The following is a 20,467-nucleotide window of genomic DNA, read 5'->3' as shown; positions in this document are numbered from 1 at the left end:
GCCATGAACCCGTTTGCTTCCCCAGGCCCTGGCAACTGCTCCTGTGCTGCTCCTGTGCTGCCGAGGGCACCCACAGACGCTGTGCCTACTCGGGGAACAGCACGGCCAGCTGGGAGTGCAACAGCTGTGCTGGCCTGGGCACCGGTAAGAGGCAAAGCACCCGCGTGCCCCTGGGCTGGGGCCAGGGGCCAGGCAAGGCCTGGCGGCGGGTGCCCAGGGTGGGCTTGGAAGAGCCTCTTTGCTCCCGGACGGCCGGGCGCACCGCACTGGCCTATCCTGCCCTGGGCCTGGGGGGCCGTGCCCTTGACCTTCCCGCTTCCCCTTACAGACTCCAGTACCGCCTCGGAGCTCGCCGGCCCCAGCACTGCCAGCCAGTCAGGATCGGGGCCTTCCCACGACTCTCCGGCACCCGAGACCAGCAGCCCCAGCACCAGCAGCCAGGCGGCATCGGGGCAATCTCTCGCATCTGTGGTGCCCGAGATCAGCAGCCCCAGCACCGCCAGCCAGGCGCCATCGGGGTCCTCCTGCGGCTCCCCGCCACTTCAGGACAGCCTCCGCTCCAGCCCCCCTGGGCCCGAGCGGGTGCGAGAATGCTCCCGCTTGCAACGTCGGGCCCAAACACCATACAGCCGGCCCAGCAGACACGGTGGCAGGAGCCGTGCGCCAGCACCGAGTGCTGAGAGCAGCACTCCCAGCCAGGCGGTGCTGGGGCTGTCCCACAGCTCGCTGGTACCAGAGACCAGCAGCCCCAGCACCAGCAGCCACGAAGCGTCGGGGTCCTCCTGCGGCTCCCCAGCACTGGACACCAGCAGCTCCAGCGCCGGTAGCCACGCAGCACTCAGGCCGTCCCATGGCTCCCTGGCACCAGAGACCAGCAGCCCCGGCAGCGCGGCACCAGGGCCATCCCACGGCTCCCCAGTGCTTGAGGGCAGCAGCCGCTCCAGCCCACCTGGGCCCAAGCGGGTGCGAGACCGCTCCCGCTTGCGACGTCGGGCCCAAACTCCCTACAGCTGGCCCAGAAGACGCCCTGAGAGCAGCCGCGCCCCAGCACCAAGCGCTGAGAGCAGGAGCCCCCGCCAGGCTGCGCTGGGGCCGTCCCACGGCTCCCCGGCACCCGACATCGGCAGCCCCAGCACCGCCAGCCAGCTGCCATCGGGGTCCTCTGCCTTCCCAGCGCTCGACAGCGGCAGCTGCTCCAGCCTCCCTGGGCCTGTGCGGACGCGAGACCGCTCCCGCTTGCGGCGTCGGGCCCAAAATCCATACAGCCGTACGCCGTCTCCGAGTGCTGGCCCTCCTCCCCCTCCACCGGCACAATAAAGTTGGCCGTTAACCTCTGCACTGGGAGATTCCACGCTCATTTGTCGGCTTCCTCCTCCTCTCCCTTTCCCGAGGGGCAGCGTTAGGGGCAGGGCCCGGAGGGTTGTCCTCTCCCCGGGGCTTGGCAGCACCTTCCCTAGACCTCCCTCCTTGCGGGCTGGCCTTGGCCGGCTGCCCAGCGCCATGGCCGCGTGCTTCGGGCCTCGCTGGCCCCGCAGCCTGCTCAGTTTCCCCGCGGGAAGTTCACACCCACCCCCGGGACCGGGGCTGGCCGCCTGGCTCCCGGCAATGTGGGCCGCGCCCGCCCACCCGGCATGGCCCTCGCGGCTCACCCCCCCAAAATCACACGCCCCGGCCCCAGCGACTTTTGACACGCTTCAACTCCGTTGCGTTCTGGACAAGGCTACACCCCATTTCCTAGCCTCCTTGCCTAGGGTAGTGAGAATTGTGGCAAAGTGGCAAAGCTGCTTTTCTTTAAAAGTTCCCTTCAGTGTCACGTCTGTATTGGCGACATGAAGATCTCTGCAGGTTGTGTTTCTACAAGAGCCAAAAGGCATCGCCCGTTCCCCAGGGCCGGGTCCTGTTCCCCAACAGGATTGCTGCTGGACCAGCTGAAGGCTTCCTTCTGGCAGTATAAGCCAAGAAATCCTTTTTTCACAGACATTGCAAACACCTGGTAAGGAATTTCCTCCACAGAGTTCAGGAGGGTCAGAGCGGTACCTGCTACTGAGGCCTTGAGTCCCCTCGTACGCCCTTGAGAGCAAGAACATCCCATACGCTCTACGGAAGGGTAACGGGAGGCCTGGGAAATGTCAGTCATCCGAAAGGATTTCCCTCCTGTTGGAGACCAGCAAGTACCTTTCCAGTGCAGGAAGGAGAAAAGATTCGCTTGCAGAGTGACTGCTGAAGGGCTCTGTGGCGTTGGCGGAGAGCTAGAAGGCTGAAGCATAGAATCCCGGTGAGCAAAGCGCGAAGGAAATCCCGTGGGGTGGCCGTGCAGATTTGAACAACCCTCTGCTCGTCAGGCAAACTACAGGTGGTCTTAAGGTGTGTGCCTTCCTGACAGGCCTTAATGCAGCATGAAAGGGGATTCGTTACATGAGGCAGCAGCTGTCCTCTCTGAGGAAGGCAGGGGAACCTGGGAGACCTGATGGGCTTTTCTGCCAGCAAAGAGGCAATGAGGAAGGAAAGGAGGTCTCGAGGGTCCCAAAGAGAACTCGGTGGCAGCACTTTGTCCTTCTGTTCTTGACTGCTGTGATTGGGAAGACGTGAGGTCTAGACACGGCCAGAACAGGCAGGGCTCTTCAGGGGGAGTGCGACGTGAGCTCCCAGGCACTCCCGAGCACCGGAGCTCGAATGGAGCTGGCCCAAGAGCTGTGGTCATGCACGGCCTCGCTCTGAACGGAGGTGCTTGTTGCCTGGCACCGGCCACCTCTGTGGGCACCTCGCTAACGGAGCTCTGGAACGCCCTGGCGTCGAAAGGAAGGCCGAGCGAAACCTCAGAAAGCCTGCTGAGAAGGAAACCCTGAGCAGCAGAGTTTGGCTTGCAAGGTGGCTGGTAGAAGAGGATGGCTGAGGACACTCTGAAAGCAGGAGCTGAAGGAGGCAGCCTGGGCAGCCTCTAGGCACTCTCAGCAGTGTCGGCCAGCTAGTATTGTGGAAGGGCTTCTGGGGCTTTCAGGTTTCTCTCAGTCCTGAATTGCGTTTCAGACCTGGATTCTCCAATGCTGGATTTCGCATTCCTCTTTTCCTACTCCGGTGGCGCCTGAGACACTGTCTGGCTTTTGTCCTGGTGTCGCAGGTGAATTATTCAGAGCGGTCCTCGTTGTGGGGTTAACTAGAAGGCTTTTATTAATGATCAAGCGGTGATCAAATGGTAAGTAATCGATGATGGAATGACAATCAAATGGTAATCAAATGGCGATTAAGCAATAATTGAATGGCAATTAGAATCATAGGGTCATTCAGGTTGGAAAAGACCCTTAAAAGCATCGAGTCCAACCGTTAACCTAACCCTGCCAAGTCCACCACCAAACCATGTCCCTAAGCGCCCCGTCTGCATGTCTTTTAAATACCTCCAGGGAAGGTGACTCAACCACTTCCCTGGGCAGCCTGTTGCATTTCACCCTTGACAGCCCAGCGATCCAGCCTGTCCAGATCCCTCTGTAGAGCCATTCTACCCTCAAACAGATCAACGCTCCCACCCACTGCCTCCACAGCTGCCCCACAGCCGCTTGCAGTTTCCTACCCCACCCAGGAAAGGCGCACAGTGCTTCTGAAAGGCAGTTTATTGCCATGGAAAAAGGCCATTTCCGCCGTGACTCCCCAGCTTGCGGACCAGCTGCTTTTTGTTCTGGAGGCAGCACATCACCAAAGCGCTGAGGAGCTCAGGGGAAAGACGTTGGGCCACCTGCGACACTTAGGTGCCGTCCCGAGGCCCTGTGCTGTGCCCCGGCCACCCACCGCGTCTGAGCGGATGGGACGTGTGAGCGTGGGCACGGCTCAACGGTGGCTTCTGGCCCCTCTGCCGGGGAGCCCAGAACCAGAGGCAGTACTGCAGGAGCAGCCGCCCCGGTTACGCGGGTGCCGAGGGCTCGGGCCCCCGCCTGGGCACTTCACAGCCACCCCTGTGAGGCGGCGGCCGTCTCGGAGCGGGTGGCAGGTGGCCGAGCCCGTCCCTGCCCGTATTTGGGGCGCAGGCAGGCCAGCGGTGCTGATGTCACAGCGGGCACTGTGACCCGCGGGGCCAAGCCCACAAAAAGGAGCGCTGGGCTCAGGCCGTGCGCCAGTGCGACCTGGTGAGGTGAGGGGAGGGACGGGGCTTGCGCGGGGCTGCCGAGGGAGCAGGGGGGCCCCATGTCTCGGGGCTCTGGGCCTGTGCTGCAAGCTCACCTGCGCCTCGCTTCTCCTTCAGAGTCAGCAGAGGAGCATCTGGAGGAGACACCCCGGCGCTGCTGGGACAGAGACTCTCCAAACGCTCACTGTTGATGTGTGCCATGTCCGCAAGGATGGAGAGGGCCCCCGCCTCGACGGAGCAGGGTGAGAGCAACGTACCCCTCCCGCAGCCTGGCAGAGGGGTTGTCGGGGCGGTCAGCGTGGGGCCGAGAGCGGTGGCAGGGCGAGGGAGGCAGGAGCTCCCCAAGCGCCCCGGGGCAGGGCCCCTCCTTGCCTCAGCAAGCCCGGCCCAGGCTGGGCAGTGGGCGCCTGCTGGGACACCCGGGCCTGCAATGCCCCCTTCCTCTCCAAGGCCTCCGGCCCTGCCCATCAGCCAGCTAGGCAGGGACAGAGCAGGCCCTCGGGGGCAATCCCGCAGGGACGCTGCCCCCGGCCCCGCAGAGGTGCTCATTCCCGCTGCCATTTGCTCTCTCCCCTCCAGCGTGCATGCTGTGTCGCCGGGCAGAGGCTGACCCGAACATCTGTGGGCGCAAACTGGAGAAGGAAGGGCTCTGGGCCCATGAGTATTGCTTGGTGAGTTTCTCCGGGGCTCCCTCCAGCTCTCCCACAGGCAGTCCCTGCCACACTCGCCTCATCGGCTCCTCGTCTTTCCTCTTCTGCAGTTTTTCGCCAGCAAGCGTTTTCAGCAACGGGTCGGGAAAGTAGGACTCACGGGATTTCTCCCTGAGGATATTAGACGTGCAATGAAGCAGGCAGCGCGGAAGGTGAGGACCCAACAAGAACAGGGAGATTTGTGCCAGGAGAGGGTTGTGGCAGCTTAGCCCAGACCCCGAGAAAGAAATCCCAGCCCTTCCAACCAGCTCTGGGACAAAAGTCTTGCTTCCAGCAGCTCCACAGAGGCCCCAGCACAGGTGCCTCGGCCACCAGGCACGTCTGCGGGCTGTGTCCCAGCAGCGGCCGCATCCTGTGCCCTGCCCGGAGGTGTGGGGCTGGCGGTGGAGGCCCTGAGGCTGCCGCTGATGGGGGCTGCTCTGCCCTTTCCAGGACTGCTTCGTCTGTGGCGAGAACGGGGCCGCCATCACCTGCCACAAGACGGGCTGCAAGCGCAGCTTCCATCTCCCCTGTGCCGTGGAGGGTGGATGTGTCACCCAGTTCCTTTTTCAGTACAGGTACCTCCTCTCCCCTCCTCGCCACCACCGGGGAAGGACCCAGCAGTTCTCACCTCGCCCATCCCTTTCCTCTTCCCCCAGGTCCTTCTGCTGGGAGCACCGCCCAGAGCAGGCAGTGGAGGCGGCTCCGGAGGAGAACACCACCTGCCTCATCTGCCTGGACCCTGTGGGGGACAGAAAGTCCTACGGCACCATGGTGTGCCCAGCGTGCAAACACGCCTGGTTCCACAGGGGCTGCATCCAGGTAGGAGCCCTTCCCTTGGCCCCGGGCCACGGCAGGCGCTCAGCAGCACCAGGGCCTCACTCGTGCTCCTTATGTTTCTCCTGCAGGGACAGGCTGTGCGCGCTGGCATTTCTTGCTTCCAGTGCCCGCTCTGTAGAGATAGCGATGTATTTCTCTCGGAAATGGTCACCATGGGGATCCGAATCCCCTTCAGGTTGGTGTCGCCCTGCCTGGCTCACAGGACACGAGGGTGCAAGCGCTGTGCCGTGCCAGGGGCTGCCCCTGCAGTCCTGGCCCTGCGCTGTCCCGTGAGTCTGGGCGTCAGCTTCACGGAGGATTTGGAAACAGGGCAGGGGGGAAGAGCAGGGACGTCCTGCATCTGCCTGATGCCGGGGCAGCAGGGGCTCATCAAGTTTCCTTTCTTCATCAGTGTGCCATCATGGGAGAACAGCCATGGGTACGAAGAGCTATATGAGAGGCACGGCCGCTGCGATGCCAGCGAGTGCCTTTGTCCAGGAGGCAGGGAGCAGGCAGAGGAAGAGGGGTAAGTTGCCAAAGCTGCACCCCGGGGCTCTGCACGGGATCTCTGTCTCGCAAAGGGCTCGAAGCAGGACTAAGAACAAGAGCTCTGCCGGAGAATCCTGTGCTGCGGCCACTCTGTCCTCACAGCCACGAACCTGTTTGCTTCCCCAGGCCCTGGCAACTGCTCCTGTGCTGCTCCTGTGCTGCCGAGGGCACCCACAGACGCTGCGCCTACTCGGGGAACAGCACGGCCAGCTGGGAGTGCAACAGCTGTGCTGGCCTGGGCACCGGTAAGAGGCAAAGCACCCGCGTGCCCCTGGGCTGGGGCCAGGGGCCAGGCAAGGCCTGGCGGCGGGTGCCCAGGGTGGGCTTGGAAGAGCCTCTTTGCTCCCGGACGGCTGGGCGCACCGCACTGGCCTATCCTGCCCTGGGCCTGGGGGGCCGTGCCCTTGACCTCCCCGCTTTCCCTTACAGACTCCAGTGCCAGCTCGGAGCTCACCAGCCCCAGCACTGCCAGCCAGTCAGGATCGGAGCCTTCCCACGCCCCTCCAGCATCCGTGACCAGCAGCCCCAGCATCAGCAGCCAGGTGGCATCGGGGCAATCTCTCGGATCTCCGGCACCAGAGACCAGCAGCCCCAGCATTGCCAGCCAGGCGCCATCGGGGTCGTCCTGTGGCTCCCCGCCACTTCAGGACAGCCTCCGCTCCAGCCCTCCTGGGCCAGAGCGGGTGCGAGACCGCTCCCACTTGCGACGTCGGGCCCAAACTCCCTACAGCCGGCCCAGAAGACGCCGTGAGAGCAGACATGCCCCGGCACCAAGCGCTGAGAGCAGGACCCCTCGCCAGGCTGCACTGGGGCCGTCCCACGGCTCCCCAGCACCCGACATCAGCAGCCCCAGCACCGCCAGCCAGCTGCCATCGGGGTCCTCCTCTGCCTTCCCAGCGCTCGAGAGCGGCAGCTGCTCCAGCCCCCCTGGGCCCGTGCGGACACGAGACCGCTCCCGCTTGCGGCGTCGGGCCCAAAATCCATACAGCCGGCCCGGGCGCCGCCACAGGACCAGCCGTGCACCATCCCCGAGTGCTGGCCCTCCTCCCCCTCCACCGGCACAATAAAGTTGGCCGTTAACCTCTGCACTGGGAGATTCCACGCTCATTTGTCAGCTTCCTCCTCCTCTCCCTTTCTCGAGGGGCAGCGTTAGGGGCAGGGCCCGGAGGGTTGTCCTCTCCCCGGGGCTTGGCAGCACCTTCCCTAGACCTCCCTCCTTGCGGGCTGGCCTTGGCCGGCTGCCCAGCGCCATGGCCGCGTGCTTCGGGCCTCGCTGGCCCCGCACCCTGCTCAGTTTCCCCGCGGGAAGTTCACACCCACCCCCGGGACCGGGGCTGGCCGCCTGGCTCCCGGCAATGTGGGCCGCGCCCGCCCACCCGGCATGGCCCTCGCGGCTCACCCCCCCAAAATCACACGCCCCGGCCCCAGCGACTTTTGACACGCTTCAACTCCGTTGCGTTCTGGACAAGGCTACACCCCATTTCCTAGCCTCCTTGCCTAGGGTAGTGAGAATTGTGGCAAAGTGGCAAAGCTGCTTTTCTTTAAAAGTTCCCTTCAGTGTCACGTCTGTATTGGCGACATGAAGATCTCTGCAGGTTGTGTTTCTACAGGAGCCAAAGGGCATTGCCCGTTCCCCAGGGCCGGGTCCTGTTCCCCAACAGGATTGCTGCTGGAACAGCTGAAGGCTTCCTTCTTGCAGTGTAAGCCAAGAAAACCTTTTTTCACAGACATTGCAAACACCTGGTAAGGAATTTCCTCCACAGAGTTCAGGAGGGTCAGAGCGGTACCTGCTACTGAGGCCTTGAGTCCCCTCGTACGCCCTTGAGAGCAAGAACATCCCATACGCTCTACGGAAGGGTAATGGGGGGCCTGGGAAATGTCAGTCATCCGAAAGGATTTCCCTCCTGTTGGAGACCAGCAAGTACCTTTCCAGTGCAGGAAGGAGAAAAGATTCGCTTGCAGAGTGACTGCTGAAGGGCTCTGTGGAGTTGGCGGAGAGCTAGAAGGCTGAAGCATAGAATCCCGGTGAGCAAAGCGCGAAGGAAATCCCGTGGGGTGGCCGTGCAGATTTGAACAACCCTCTGCTCGTCAGGCAAACTACAGGTGGTCTTAAGGTGTGTGCCTTCCTGACAGGCCTTAATGCAGCATGAAAGGGGATTCGTTACATGAGGCAGCAGCTGTCCTCTCTGAGGAAGGCAGGGGAACCTGGGAGACCTGATGGGCTTTTCTGCCAGCAAAGAGGCAATGAGGAAGGAAAGGAGGTCTCGAGGGTCCCAAAGAGAACTCGGTGGCAGCACTTTGTCCTTCTGTTCTTGACTGCTGTGATTGGGAAGACGTGAGGTCTAGACACGGCCAGAACAGGCAGGGCTCTTCAGGGGGAGTGCGACGTGAGCTCCCAGGCACTCCCGAGCACCGGAGCTCGAATGGAGCTGGCCCAAGAGCTGTGGTCACGCACGGCCTCGCTCTGAACGGAGGTGCTTGTTGCCTGGCACCGGCCACCTCTGTGGGCACCTCGCTAACGGAGCTCTGGAACGCCCTGGCGTCGAAAGGAAGGCCGAGCGAAACCTCAGAAAGCCTGCTGAGAAGGAAACCCTGAGCAGCAGAGTTTGGCTTGCAAGGTGGCTGGTAGAAGAGGATGGCTGAGGACACTCTGAAAGCAGGAGCTGAAGGAGGCAGCCTGGGCAGCCTCTAGGCACTCTCAGCAGTGTCGGCCAGCTAGTATTGTGGAAGGGCTTCTGGGGCTTTCAGGTTTCTCTCAGTCCTGAATTGCGTTTCAGACCTGGATTCTCCAATGCTGGATTTCGCATTCCTCTTTTCCTACTCCGGTGGCGCCTGAGACACCGTCTGGTCTTTGTCCTGGTGTCGCAGGTGAATTATTCAGAGCAGTCCTCGTTGTGGGGTTAACTAGAAGGCTTTTATTAATGATCAAGCGGTGATCAAATGGTAAGTAATCGATGATGGAATGACAATCAAATGGTAATCAAATGGCGATTAAGCAATAATTGAATGGCAATTAGAATCATAGGGTCATTCAGGTTGGAAAAGACCCTTAAAAGCATCGAGTCCAACCGTTAACCTAACCCTGCCAAGTCCACCACCAAACCATGTCCCTAAGCGCCCCGTCTGCATGTCTTTTAAATACCTCCAGGGAAGGTGACTCAACCACTTCCCTGGGCAGCCTGTTGCTGAAACGCTTGCAAACCCTCGGCCCAGCGATCCAGCCTGTCCAGATCCCTCTGTAGAGCCATTCTACCCTCAAACAGATCAACGCTCCCACCCACCGCCTCCACAGCTGCCCCACAGCCGCTTGCAGTTTCCTACCCCACCCAGGAAAGGCGCACACTGACTCTGAAAGGCAGTTTATTGCCATGGAAAAAGGCCATTTCCGCCGTGACTCCCCAGCTTGCGGACCCGCTGCTTTTTGTTCTGGAGGCAGCACATCACCAAAGCGCTGAGGAGCTCAGGGGAAAGACGTTGGGCCACCTGCGACACTTAGGTGCCGTCCCGAGGCCCTGTGCTGTGCCCCGGCCACCCACCGCGTCTGAGCGGATGGGACGTGTGAGCGTGGGCACGGCTCAACGGTGGCTTCTGGCCCCTCTGCCGGGGAGCCCAGAACCAGAGGCAGTACTGCAGGAGCAGCCGCCCCGGTTACGCGGGTGCCGAGGGCTCGGGCCCCCGCCTGGGCACTTCACAGCCACCCCTGTGAGGCGGCGGCCGTCTCGGAGCGGGTGGCAGGTGGCCGAGCCCGTCCCTGCCCGTATTTGGGGCGCAGGCAGGCCAGCGGTGCTGATGTCACAGCGGGCACTGTGACCCGCGGGGCCAAGCCCACAAAAAGGAGCGCTGGGCTCAGGCCGTGCGCCAGTGCGACCTGGTGAGGTGAGGGGAGGGACGGGGCTTGCGCGGGGCTGCCGAGGGAGCAGGGGGGCCCCACGTCTCGGGGCTCTGGGCCTGTGCTGCAAGCTCACCCGCGCCTCGCTTCTCCCTCAGAGTCAGCAGAGGAGCATCTGGAGGAGACACCCCGGCGCTGCTGGGACAGAGACTCTCCAAACGCTCACTGTTGATGTGTGCCATGTCCGCAAGGATGGAGAGGGCCCCCGCCTCGACGGAGCAGGGTGAGAGCAACGTACCCCTCCCGCAGCCTGGCAGAGGGGTTGTCGGGGCGGTCAGCGTGGGGCCGAGAGCGGTGGCAGGGCGAGGGAGGCAGGAGCTCCCCAAGCGCCCCGGGGCAGGGCCCCTCCTTGCCTCAGCAAGCCCGGCCCAGGCTGGGCAGTGGGCGCCTGCTGGGACACCCGGGCCTGCAATGCCCCCTTCCTCTCCAAGGCCTCCGGCCCTGCCCATCAGCCAGCTAGGCAGGGACAGAGCAGGCCCTCGGGGGCAATCCCGCAGGGACGCTGCCCCCGGCCCCGCAGAGGTGCTCATTCCCGCTGCCATTTGCTCTCTCCCCTCCAGCGTGCATGCTGTGTCGCCGGGCAGAGGCTGACCCGAACATCTGTGGGCGCAAACTGGAGAAGGAAGGGCTCTGGGCCCATGAGTATTGCTTGGTGAGTTTCTCCGGGGCTCCCTCCAGCTCTCCCACAGGCAGTCCCTGCCACACTCGCCTCATCGGCTCCTCGTCTTTCCTCTTCTGCAGTTTTTCGCCAGCAAGCGTTTTCAGCAACGGGTCGGGAAAGTAGGACTCACGGGATTTCTCCCTGAGGATATTAGACGTGCAATGAAGCAGGCAGCGCGGAAGGTGAGGACCCAACAAGAACAGGGAGATTTGTGCCAGGAGAGGGTTGTGGCAGCTTAGCCCAGACCCCGAGAAAGAAATCCCAGCCCTTCCAACCAGCTCTGGGACAAAAGTCTTGCTTCCAGCAGCTCCACAGAGGCCCCAGCACAGGTGCCTCGGCCACCAGGCACGTCTGCGGGCTGTGTCCCAGCAGCGGCCGCATCCTGTGCCCTGCCCGGAGGTGTGGGGCTGGCGGTGGAGGCCCTGAGGCTGCCGCTGATGGGGGCTGCTCTGCCCTTTCCAGGACTGCTTCGTCTGTGGCGAGAACGGGGCCGCCATCACCTGCCACAAGACGGGCTGCAAGCGCAGCTTCCATCTCCCCTGTGCCGTGGAGGGTGGATGTGTCACCCAGTTCCTTTTTCAGTACAGGTACCTCCTCTCCCCTCCTCGCCACCACCGGGGAAGGACCCAGCAGTTCTCACCTCGCCCATCCCTTTCCTCTTCCCCCAGGTCCTTCTGCTGGGAGCACCGCCCAGAGCAGGCAGTGGAGGCGGCTCCGGAGGAGAACACCACCTGCCTCATCTGCCTGGACCCTGTGGGGGACAGAAAGTCCTACGGCACCATGGTGTGCCCAGCGTGCAAACACGCCTGGTTCCACAGGGGCTGCATCCAGGTAGGAGCCCTTCCCTTGGCCCCGGGCCACGGCAGGCGCTCAGCAGCACCAGGGCCTCACTCGTGCTCCTTATGTTTCTCCTGCAGGGACAGGCTGTGCGCGCTGGCATTTCTTGCTTCCAGTGCCCGCTCTGTAGAGATAGCGATGTATTTCTCTCGGAAATGGTCACCATGGGGATCCGAATCCCCTTCAGGTTGGTGTCGCCCTGCCTGGCTCACAGGACACGAGGGTGCAAGCGCTGTGCCGTGCCAGGGGCTGCCCCTGCAGTCCTGGCCCTGCGCTGTCCCGTGAGTCTGGGCGTCAGCTTCACGGAGGATTTGGAAACAGGGCAGGGGGGAAGAGCAGGGACGTCCTGCATCTGCCTGATGCCGGGGCAGCAGGGGCTCATCAAGTTTCCTTTCTTCATCAGTGTGCCATCATGGGAGAACAGCCATGGGTACGAAGAGCTATATGAGAGGCACGGCCGCTGCGATGCCAGCGAGTGCCTTTGTCCAGGAGGCAGGGAGCAGGCAGAGGAAGAGGGGTAAGTTGCCAAAGCTGCACCCCGGGGCTCTGCACGGGATCTCTGTCTCGCAAAGGGCTCGAAGCAGGACTAAGAACAAGAGCTCTGCCGGAGAATCCTGTGCTGCGGCCACTCTGTCCTCACAGCCACGAACCTGTTTGCTTCCCCAGGCCCTGGCAACTGCTCCTGTGCTGCTCCTGTGCTGCCGAGGGCACCCACAGACGCTGCGCCTACTCGGGGAACAGCACGGCCAGCTGGGAGTGCAACAGCTGTGCTGGCCTGGGCACCGGTAAGAGGCAAAGCACCCGCGTGCCCCTGGGCTGGGGCCAGGGGCCAGGCAAGGCCTGGCGGCGGGTGCCCAGGGTGGGCTTGGAAGAGCCTCTTTGCTCCCGGACGGCTGGGCGCACCGCACTGGCCTATCCTGCCCTGGGCCTGGGGGGCCGTGCCCTTGACCTCCCCGCTTTCCCTTACAGACTCCAGTGCCAGCTCGGAGCTCACCAGCCCCAGCACTGCCAGCCAGTCAGGATCGGAGCCTTCCCACGCCCCTCCGGCATCCGTGACCAGCAGCCCCAGCATCAGCAGCCAGGTGGCATCGGGGCAATCTCTCGGATCTCCGGCACCAGAGACCAGCAGCCCCAGCATTGCCAGCCAGGCGCCATCGGGGTCGTCCTGTGGCTCCCCGCCACTTCAGGACAGCCTCCGCTCCAGCCCTCCTGGGCCAGAGCGGGTGCGAGACCGCTCCCACTTGCGACGTCGGGCCCAAACTCCCTACAGCCGGCCCAGAAGACGCCGTGAGAGCAGACATGCCCCGGCACCAAGCGCTGAGAGCAGGACCCCTCGCCAGGCTGCACTGGGGCCGTCCCACGGCTCCCCAGCACCCGACATCGGCAGCCCCAGCACCGCCAGCCAGCTGCCATCGGGGTCCTCCTCTGCCTTCCCAGCGCTCGAGAGCGGCAGCTGCTCCAGCCCCCCTGGGCCCGTGCGGACACGAGACCGCTCCCGCTTGCGGCGTCGGGCCCAAAATCCATACAGCCGGCCCGGGCGCCGCCACAGGACCAGCCGTGCACCATCCCCGAGTGCTGGCCCTCCTCCCCCTCCACCGGCACAATAAAGTTGGCCGTTAACCTCTGCACTGGGAGATTCCACGCTCATTTGTCAGCTTCCTCCTCCTCTCCCTTTCTCGAGGGGCAGCGTTAGGGGCAGGGCCCGGAGGGTTGTCCTCTCCCCGGGGCTTGGCAGCACCTTCCCTAGACCTCCCTCCTTGCGGGCTGGCCTTGGCCGGCTGCCCAGCGCCATGGCCGCGTGCTTCGGGCCTCGCTGGCCCCGCAGCCTGCTCAGTTTCCCCGCGGGAAGTTCACACCCACCCCCGGGACCGGGGCTGGCCGCCTGGCTCCCGGCAATGTGGGCCGCGCCCGCCCACCCGGCATGGCCCTCGCGGCTCACCCCCCCAAAATCACACGCCCCGGCCCCAGCGACTTTTGACACGCTTCAACTCCGTTGCGTTCTGGACAAGGCTACACCCCATTTCCTAGCCTCCTTGCCTAGGGTAGTGAGAATTGTGGCAAAGTGGCAAAGCTGCTTTTCTTTAAAAGTTCCCTTCAGTGTCATGTCTGTATTGGCGACATGAAGATCTCTGCAGGTTGTGTTTCTACAGGAGCCAAAGGGCATTGCCCGTTCCCCAGGGCCGGGTCCTGTTCCCCAACAGGATTGCTGCTGGAACAGCTGAAGGCTTCCTTCTTGCAGTGTAAGCCAAGAAAACCTTTTTTCACAGACATTGCAAACACCTGGTAAGGAATTTCCTCCACAGAGTTCAGGAGGGTCAGAGCGGTACCTGCTACTGAGGCCTTGAGTCCCCTCGTACGCCCTTGAGAGCAAGAACATCCCATGCGCTCTACAGAAGGGTAATGGGGGGCCTGGGAAATGTCAGTCATCCGAAAGGATTTCCCTCCTGTTGGAGACCAGCAAGTACCTTTCCAGTGCAGGAAGGAGAAAAGATTCGCTTGCAGAGTGACTGCTGAAGGGCTCTGTGGCGTTGGCGGAGAGCTAGAAGGCTGAAGCATAGAATCCCGGTGAGCAAAGCGCGAAGGAAATCCCGTGGGGTGGCCGTGCAGATTTGAACAACCCTCTGCTCGTCAGGCAAACTACAGGTGGTCTTAAGGTGTGTGCCTTCCTGACAGGCCTTAATGCAGCATGAAAGGGGATTCGTTACATGAGGCAGCAGCTGTCCTCTCTGAGGAAGGCAGGGGAACCTGGGAGACCTGATGGGCTTTTCTGCCAGCAAAGAGGCAATGAGGAAGGAAAGGAGGTCTCGAGGGTCCCAAAGAGAACTCGGTGGCAGCACTTTGTCCTTCTGTTCTTGACTGCTGTGATTGGGAAGACGTGAGGTCTAGACACGGCCAGAACAGGCAGGGCTCTTCAGGGGGAGTGCGACGTGAGCTCCCAGGCACTCCCGAGCACCGGAGCTCGAATGGAGCTGGCCCAAGAGCTGTGGTCACGCACGGCCTCGCTCTGAACGGAGGTGCTTGTTGCCTGGCACCGGCCACCTCTGTGGGCACCTCGCTAACGGAGCTCTGGAACGGAACGCCCTGGCGTCGAAAGGAAGGCCGAGCGAAACCTCAGAAAGCCTGCTGAGAAGGAAACCCTGAGCAGCAGAGTTTGGCTTGCAAGGTGGCTGGTAGAAGAGGATGGCTGAGGACACTCTGAAAGCAGGAGCTGAAGGAGGCAGCCTGGGCAGCCTCTAGGCACTCTCAGCAGTGTCGGCCAGCTAGTATTGTGGAAGGGCTTCTGGGGCTTTCAGGTTTCTCTCAGTCCTGAATTGCGTTTCAGACCTGGATTCTCCAATGCTGGATTTCGCATTCCTCTTTTCCTACTCCAGTGGCGCCTGAGATACCGTCTGGTTTTTGTCCTGGCAGGTTCAGTAGTGGATTCAGTGGTGCTTGGTGAGGAAATGTCCCTGCTGCCTGGGTGCTCACCTGAGCCTGCAGCATGGGCTGCCTTACCCCGGGGACTCCTCCTGCCTCTGGATCAAAGCTTGTAATGCAGCACCATTGCCAAAGACCCCAGGGTCTGATGAAACAGCTCCCTCGGCTGCCATGTAGCTAGCCCAGGTACAGTAAGTTTTTGCGGGTAAATGGCCTCTGCCCTACCCTTCCCTCACACTGGGTTTTTTTTTCTCCATGAGACATCCTTGTAGGCCTTCAAGAAGGCAGCTAGCAAGGGAAGGTTTCAGTATTCTCTACCCTACCTGCTCCTTCCTAGACTTTTGCAGAATCTTTCCTTCGCAGAAGGATGGGAAGCTCAGGTTTGTTGGGAGGTGACTGTGAATGGTCAGCAATTGAGAGGCTTATGCAAGTCTCTTCCACTGATAACCCCTTGTTGTTTATTTTAGGTGAACCACCATTTTAATGACAAGTCAATGATTGGGGAAATAACACTGCTGAGTCAAGAAAGCTGAATACTGTCTTGTCTTGAGAGGGACAAGTTAGAGGACAGAACATCAAAAAGCAAATAGCCAAATTACCTAGTAGATGAAGACTAAATACTGCCTTTTTTCTGAAGTTCTGTTCTTTTTGGTTGCTTCTTTATGCCTTCTGAAGTTTCTCTAAGTCATTTTATTCTGTTTGGGTTTTTTTCTGTCGTCAGAATTAATTTTGCATTATAGAAGACTGAAAACAAATATAAAAAAAATTTCTTTACTTACTTTCACATATTCTTTGGCAAACATGAAATGATAAGTTTACAGGTAACAGGCTTTATCTGTGAAAGCCATGATATCAGGCTCAATTTTTAAATATGTTGGTGTGTCATGCTGCTTTGAGAAGATCTTCATTTGAACTGGTTTTTGTGGTGCATGATCTTTTCTCTTTCTGAGTCTAGGAGGTCCTGCTAGGTGTATTAAGTGCCACATTTTGCAGTATACTGCCTTACTACTTCTGCATGCTCTTATTTTCTCCTGAGAATTCCTGTAGCATTGGTGTTCTAATGCGCTGCTTTCCTGTGATCCAGAGCTTCAGAACTGTTAACTGCCAGACATAGTGCATCCTCGTATGAATAGACCTAACGATGTATTATTTACAGCACTATATGGTTTAAATCAAGACTAATCTTTTCCAGCCACTTTGATGGGCATTAAACTAAGAAACAGGTACATCAAAGCCCCAAATTAGAAAGGACTAAAAGTGCTGGGCACCTGCGATCAGCCCTTCTGACTCCACTAGACTTTGTGCGGGTGCACATTTCAACCTGCACGGCTTTTCATGTAGGATAGCTGAAGAAGGTGAGGGAGCACTAAGCTAAATTCTCTTTGACTTTTACCATAACAAGGAACATGTTTGTACCAGTTTGCCAGGACAGAATATATTATGCCATAGCACAACCCTAGAAAAACCTCTTTCTAGTAAATCTGCACTGATGCTTGTATCAGCATTGATGCTTACACGAAATGGCTGGCTTGTTTTGCTAACAATCGGTGCTTTCCTGGAATCTAATCACTCTGATTACTCAGGTCCTTGGAATATTTTAAGAATAAAGACTTGTGTATCAAATCACTTTATTAAATTGTCATGACTGGCCAAAGGAACACCCGACTGCTTTTTAAAAGATTTTTACATATTTGCAAAATTATGAAGGTGGCACATTTTGATGTCTTAAAATTTAGTAGGGTTTTTTTTTCCTAATAATGTTTCATCTGTCATATTTGAGGATATTGCAAACATGAATGTTTAGTATCTTTACTCAGTCTTCCCTTTCATCACCTTTTGTCTTTTGACGTATCTTTTCTTTTCTTACAATTCTATGCTTTCCCCTGTGGTGTTTGAAGTCAGATGTTTGGAATATTACACCTAGTTATGCTACTGGCTTGATGTATTGAAAATATGAAACGTTTCACTGGAAACACTTGGTCTGTCAGCAGCACCAAGATGTCAACATTGCATGCAGTAAGTTGAAAGCATGTTTCTCTGCCCGAGCTGTCCTGTAAATGACAGGTCAGTTTTTCCCTGACGGTGGCACCAGCCGCCCGGGTGTCACCGCGTTGCAGCCAGAGAAGGGGTGCAGCCCCTCTGCATCATCCGGTGGTTCTGCTGCGTGTATTTCAGGGTAGCCAGTTCTACACTCTTGCAGTCTGCTCACACCATTTTGTAGGTGGAACAATGTGCCTGCCCTTCAGCAAACTGTGTAGGCATTGGGTCTGCATGCACACATGGCAACGAACTCACTTGTTTAGATCGACGGTTGTGTTTTTCTGAACCTGAGTCAGTATCTGTCAGCTGTCTGATACTAAATACATCAGAGCCTAAGAGGTACTCCTGCTGCCTTCCCCACTGTTTGCTCCGGCTGTTACGTTGATGGCATATTGTGTGTGCCTTCAGACCTTGCAGCGTAGGGGGTAGGGTGTAAAAGATGGTGACAAAACAAGGAGGAAAAAGGAGAGACCAGTTGCTTCCAGAAGCAAAAAACAGCTCTCTGTTATGCAACAGCTGACTGTTTTCTTCTCCTCCCCTACCTAATGTCACTCTTCCATGTGCATGCTCTCTCCTTCTCTTCTCCAGACAGCTTGATGCATGAAGGACCTTTGAAAAATGATTTGAACAGCACAGCGTTTTAGGAACAACCGTGGAAGCCATCACTCGCCATCTCTTTGCTGAAGGCAGGTGCTGTTTTAAACCAGTGTTTCGTTACCGCAGGTGTATTAACATCCATTTTGTATCATCCAAAAATAGCTTGTGTGTGAGGACATTCTCCCTAAAGGTCCTAGGAGCCTGAGGCTGTGCTGTGTTCAGAAGGCGTATCACTAGTCAGCTTTAACCCAGCTGGACGCAGTACAACAGGACTCAAATAGTAACACGGAGTTCAGTGTGGGCTGGCTAGCTGAGCAAGCGGCCAGGCTTCCCAAGAGGCTTCTAAAACTTGAAGCAGTGATAGCTGGCCCTGGCCTGACTGCTGCAGTCGTTTTACTGCACCGACCCATAGTAATGTAACTTTTTGCTGGGACTGGTGAGTGAGAATACCATTCAAATCATTAGGATATAAATTCTTGAGGGCTTGGTCATGCAACTGAGCTACTTAAATTTTTGTGTATTTGTGTATTCAGCACAGTAGCTGAATGTAGTTACTGAGTGAAACAGCATGTAGTATTACTTCCTTGGAAACAGAAGGGTAAAATACATTAGTGTAAGACCGCAGCGTGAACTTGGTTTTAGCCCATGTTTGCTGCTGACTAACAGCCTACTTGCTGTTGTTAATCCAGAGCAGCTGTTAAGTAGCTGTACTTTAATGGTAGTGATATTGTCCTGTGTCCAAGCCCTTGGTATGCACATTACCTTTGAAAAGACAAAAGTATTATCCAACTGCTTCTGATAACGTTATTGTATTTGAAAGAACAGACACTTGTCAGAAGAGATGGTAGCGAGCACATGCATGTTGTTACCCTGGGTCCAAGGCAAGATAACGTGGTAAATCTTAACCACAAAAGTGGTTTAAGGTAATTCATTTTACATCGCACCATCAGTTTCCATGATTCAGCTGAGAAGTGGTAATTCTGTATAACTTGCGACCTTGTTTTCATCCAAGGTGGGTTAAGTGTTGAAACACTTGAGTGGAGCAGTACCTTTAAAAAAAAAAAAAAAACAAACCACACACACGCACACACTTCTTAGGATGGTGGTTAACAGTCTGCTCTCTGCAAAAACTGTTGGTGCTGCAGCTTGCACTGAAAAAGCCGTTTGCAGTTGTCTTACAGGCATTATGTTTTCATGTTTTACTTAAGATATTGCTGAGCAACAATGAAGCATCATTCTTGTTCAGTTTGCTTGTGCATGAACAGATTTGTATTTGACCCATTTGCCCTGGAGAATGGTAGTCTCAGACTCAGATGTAACACAGTCTGATACAAATTCCTAAAGATTCCTACCAGGAGGCTTTGGCTTTATTTTCACTAGCAATCAAGTGCTTTCTGAATGCAAGCATGCCCAAAATCTCAGTGTAGGTAATTGCCATGTAGAAGGTCCTTGTTTTAAACATCTGATCATGGAAATGGCATCAGCTGGGAGACGACTATGGCAAGGTTAATATATTAAATCTGCATTTGCTCATTATATCCAGGAAATTTTGACACATTGGCTAATATGACCAACACTATTGGTGGGGGGTTTTTTTGTTGTTTTGTTTTGAGAAAATGTATGAAAGCATAAACTAAAAACTAATATGGATGATAAGCAATAAGCATGTAACTAATTGTGGAACTAAGGGCCTTTTGTAGTGTGTTAAAAGTTTAGGGGTATTATGTAGCGAGAAAGAGGAGCAGCTAATCTGTGGTCCAGTGTTGCAGTTACATGAGGGGCAGGTGTGTCCTGTGCTGGTTTTAAAATCTGCTTGCCAGCTAGAATTCAGGCAGAGGGACAAAGATCCAGCTCCCTGATGATTTCTTTTTTTATTTCATTTCCCCCCTCTTCCGGTTTGCCTGTAGTAGCGCCAAGGAACTAAACACAAACTGGGCTCTGCGAGAAGCGATGATTTACAACTTCTCGGTGTCCACAAAAATAAACAAAGAAGTGTGACTGCGTGCCCCGCTGCTTCGCGCTTGTGTTTGTCTTCCTGAATTCCCTTCCTTTTTGCCCAGCCGGCTCTGCTGGGGTCCCCTCCCGGGGCCTGATCGCACCGTGCCGGCTCCCAGCTGGCACTGCCCAGTGTTCAACCAGCTCCAGTGTCGGGTTGAGCGCAGAATTGTGCCGAGGTTAACCAGGCTGGCACAACCGAAAGCGCAACTTGCTAGTGGGTAGCTTGAACCCAACGATTGATTTCCAAGCAAAGAAGCCAAAGGAGTGGTTTATTTCTCCCAACCAATGATGCCTTCAAAGGACTCTCTGTTCTTTGGCATGGAAAATTTTGTAACTTTCCAGCTGCACTACATGCCTTCTCCTCTTCCATATATGTGTGGCTGGCATTTTCTGTTAGCAGTTATGATCCAGTGCAACTGGAGTGGCAGATAATAAACGTTTCATGCACAGCTTTCATCTCTGTAAAGGAATGAGTTGATGCTTTGAGAAGTTTCTCAATATTCGTCAGTATCTTTCCCATTGAAGTTTAATTTTCCCCATGTTTTTAGAAGCAGTATTTACAGTGTTTGAAACAGCTCTACTGGGAATTACAAGTTTTTCAACATCAGTTTTATTAGAACATGTGTGATTACAGTATTTCTGCTTTTCCACTCCTGAGTGCTCATTTCAAATGCACCTATTTTGATGTAATTTGGTTTTGCAAAATGATACTCTTTAAGAAAACCTGGGCACACACCCCCTACGGTCTTTATTTTTCTACCTCCAGAACATACTGTATTTAACTTTCAGAATACTATTTTCATTTTATGCTTTGCTATGTTAAATATAAATGCCATATAGCTAACCGAATGATACAG

General features: G+C 57.2%; 2 protein-coding genes across 2 annotated transcripts; both read left to right on the top strand.

Annotated features, from left to right (window-relative positions):
• The first annotated feature begins 4,325 nt into the window (after positions 1-4,325).
• LOC132317908 (PHD finger protein 7-like) lies at positions 4,326-7,238 on the top strand. The gene is made up of 10 exons (XM_059823420.1): positions 4,326-4,356; positions 4,694-4,785; positions 4,875-4,976; positions 5,257-5,381; positions 5,463-5,625; positions 5,712-5,818; positions 6,035-6,148; positions 6,298-6,416; positions 6,601-6,646; positions 6,776-7,238. Exons 1-10 carry the CDS (start codon positions 4,326-4,328, stop codon positions 7,236-7,238), a joined length of 1,362 nt encoding a protein of 453 aa, XP_059679403.1.
• Positions 7,239-10,252: 3,014 nt separating this feature from the next.
• LOC132317907 (PHD finger protein 7-like) lies at positions 10,253-13,165 on the top strand. Its single transcript, XM_059823419.1, has 10 exons — positions 10,253-10,283; positions 10,621-10,712; positions 10,802-10,903; positions 11,184-11,308; positions 11,390-11,552; positions 11,639-11,745; positions 11,962-12,075; positions 12,225-12,343; positions 12,528-12,573; positions 12,703-13,165. The coding sequence occupies exons 1-10, from the start codon at positions 10,253-10,255 to the stop codon at positions 13,163-13,165; spliced, it is 1,362 nt and encodes a 453-aa protein (XP_059679402.1).
• The last annotated feature ends 7,302 nt before the right edge of the window (positions 13,166-20,467 follow it).

Source organism: Gavia stellata, chromosome 12 (genome assembly GCF_030936135.1).
Source record: "Gavia stellata isolate bGavSte3 chromosome 12, bGavSte3.hap2, whole genome shotgun sequence".
Classification (NCBI taxonomy): Eukaryota; Metazoa; Chordata; class Aves; order Gaviiformes; family Gaviidae; genus Gavia; species Gavia stellata.
This window is presented reverse-complemented; position numbering and strand designations above follow the sequence as displayed.

Excerpts from the sequence above, each read along its gene's own strand:
- LOC132317908 (XM_059823420.1), top strand. The coding sequence starts at position 4,326 with ATGGAGAGGGCCCCCGCCTCGACGGAGCAGG. Across the intron at positions 6,149-6,297 it reads GAGCAGGCAGAGGAAGAGGG|GCCCTGGCAACTGCTCCTGT; the intron begins GTAAGTTGCCAA and ends TTGCTTCCCCAG. Across the intron at positions 6,647-6,775 it reads AGCCCCAGCACTGCCAGCCA|CCAGGCGCCATCGGGGTCGT; the intron begins GTCAGGATCGGA and ends CAGCATTGCCAG.
- LOC132317907 (XM_059823419.1), top strand. The coding sequence starts at position 10,253 with ATGGAGAGGGCCCCCGCCTCGACGGAGCAGG. Across the intron at positions 11,309-11,389 it reads CAGTTCCTTTTTCAGTACAG|GTCCTTCTGCTGGGAGCACC; the intron begins GTACCTCCTCTC and ends CTCTTCCCCCAG. Across the intron at positions 11,553-11,638 it reads TCCACAGGGGCTGCATCCAG|GGACAGGCTGTGCGCGCTGG; the intron begins GTAGGAGCCCTT and ends TTTCTCCTGCAG.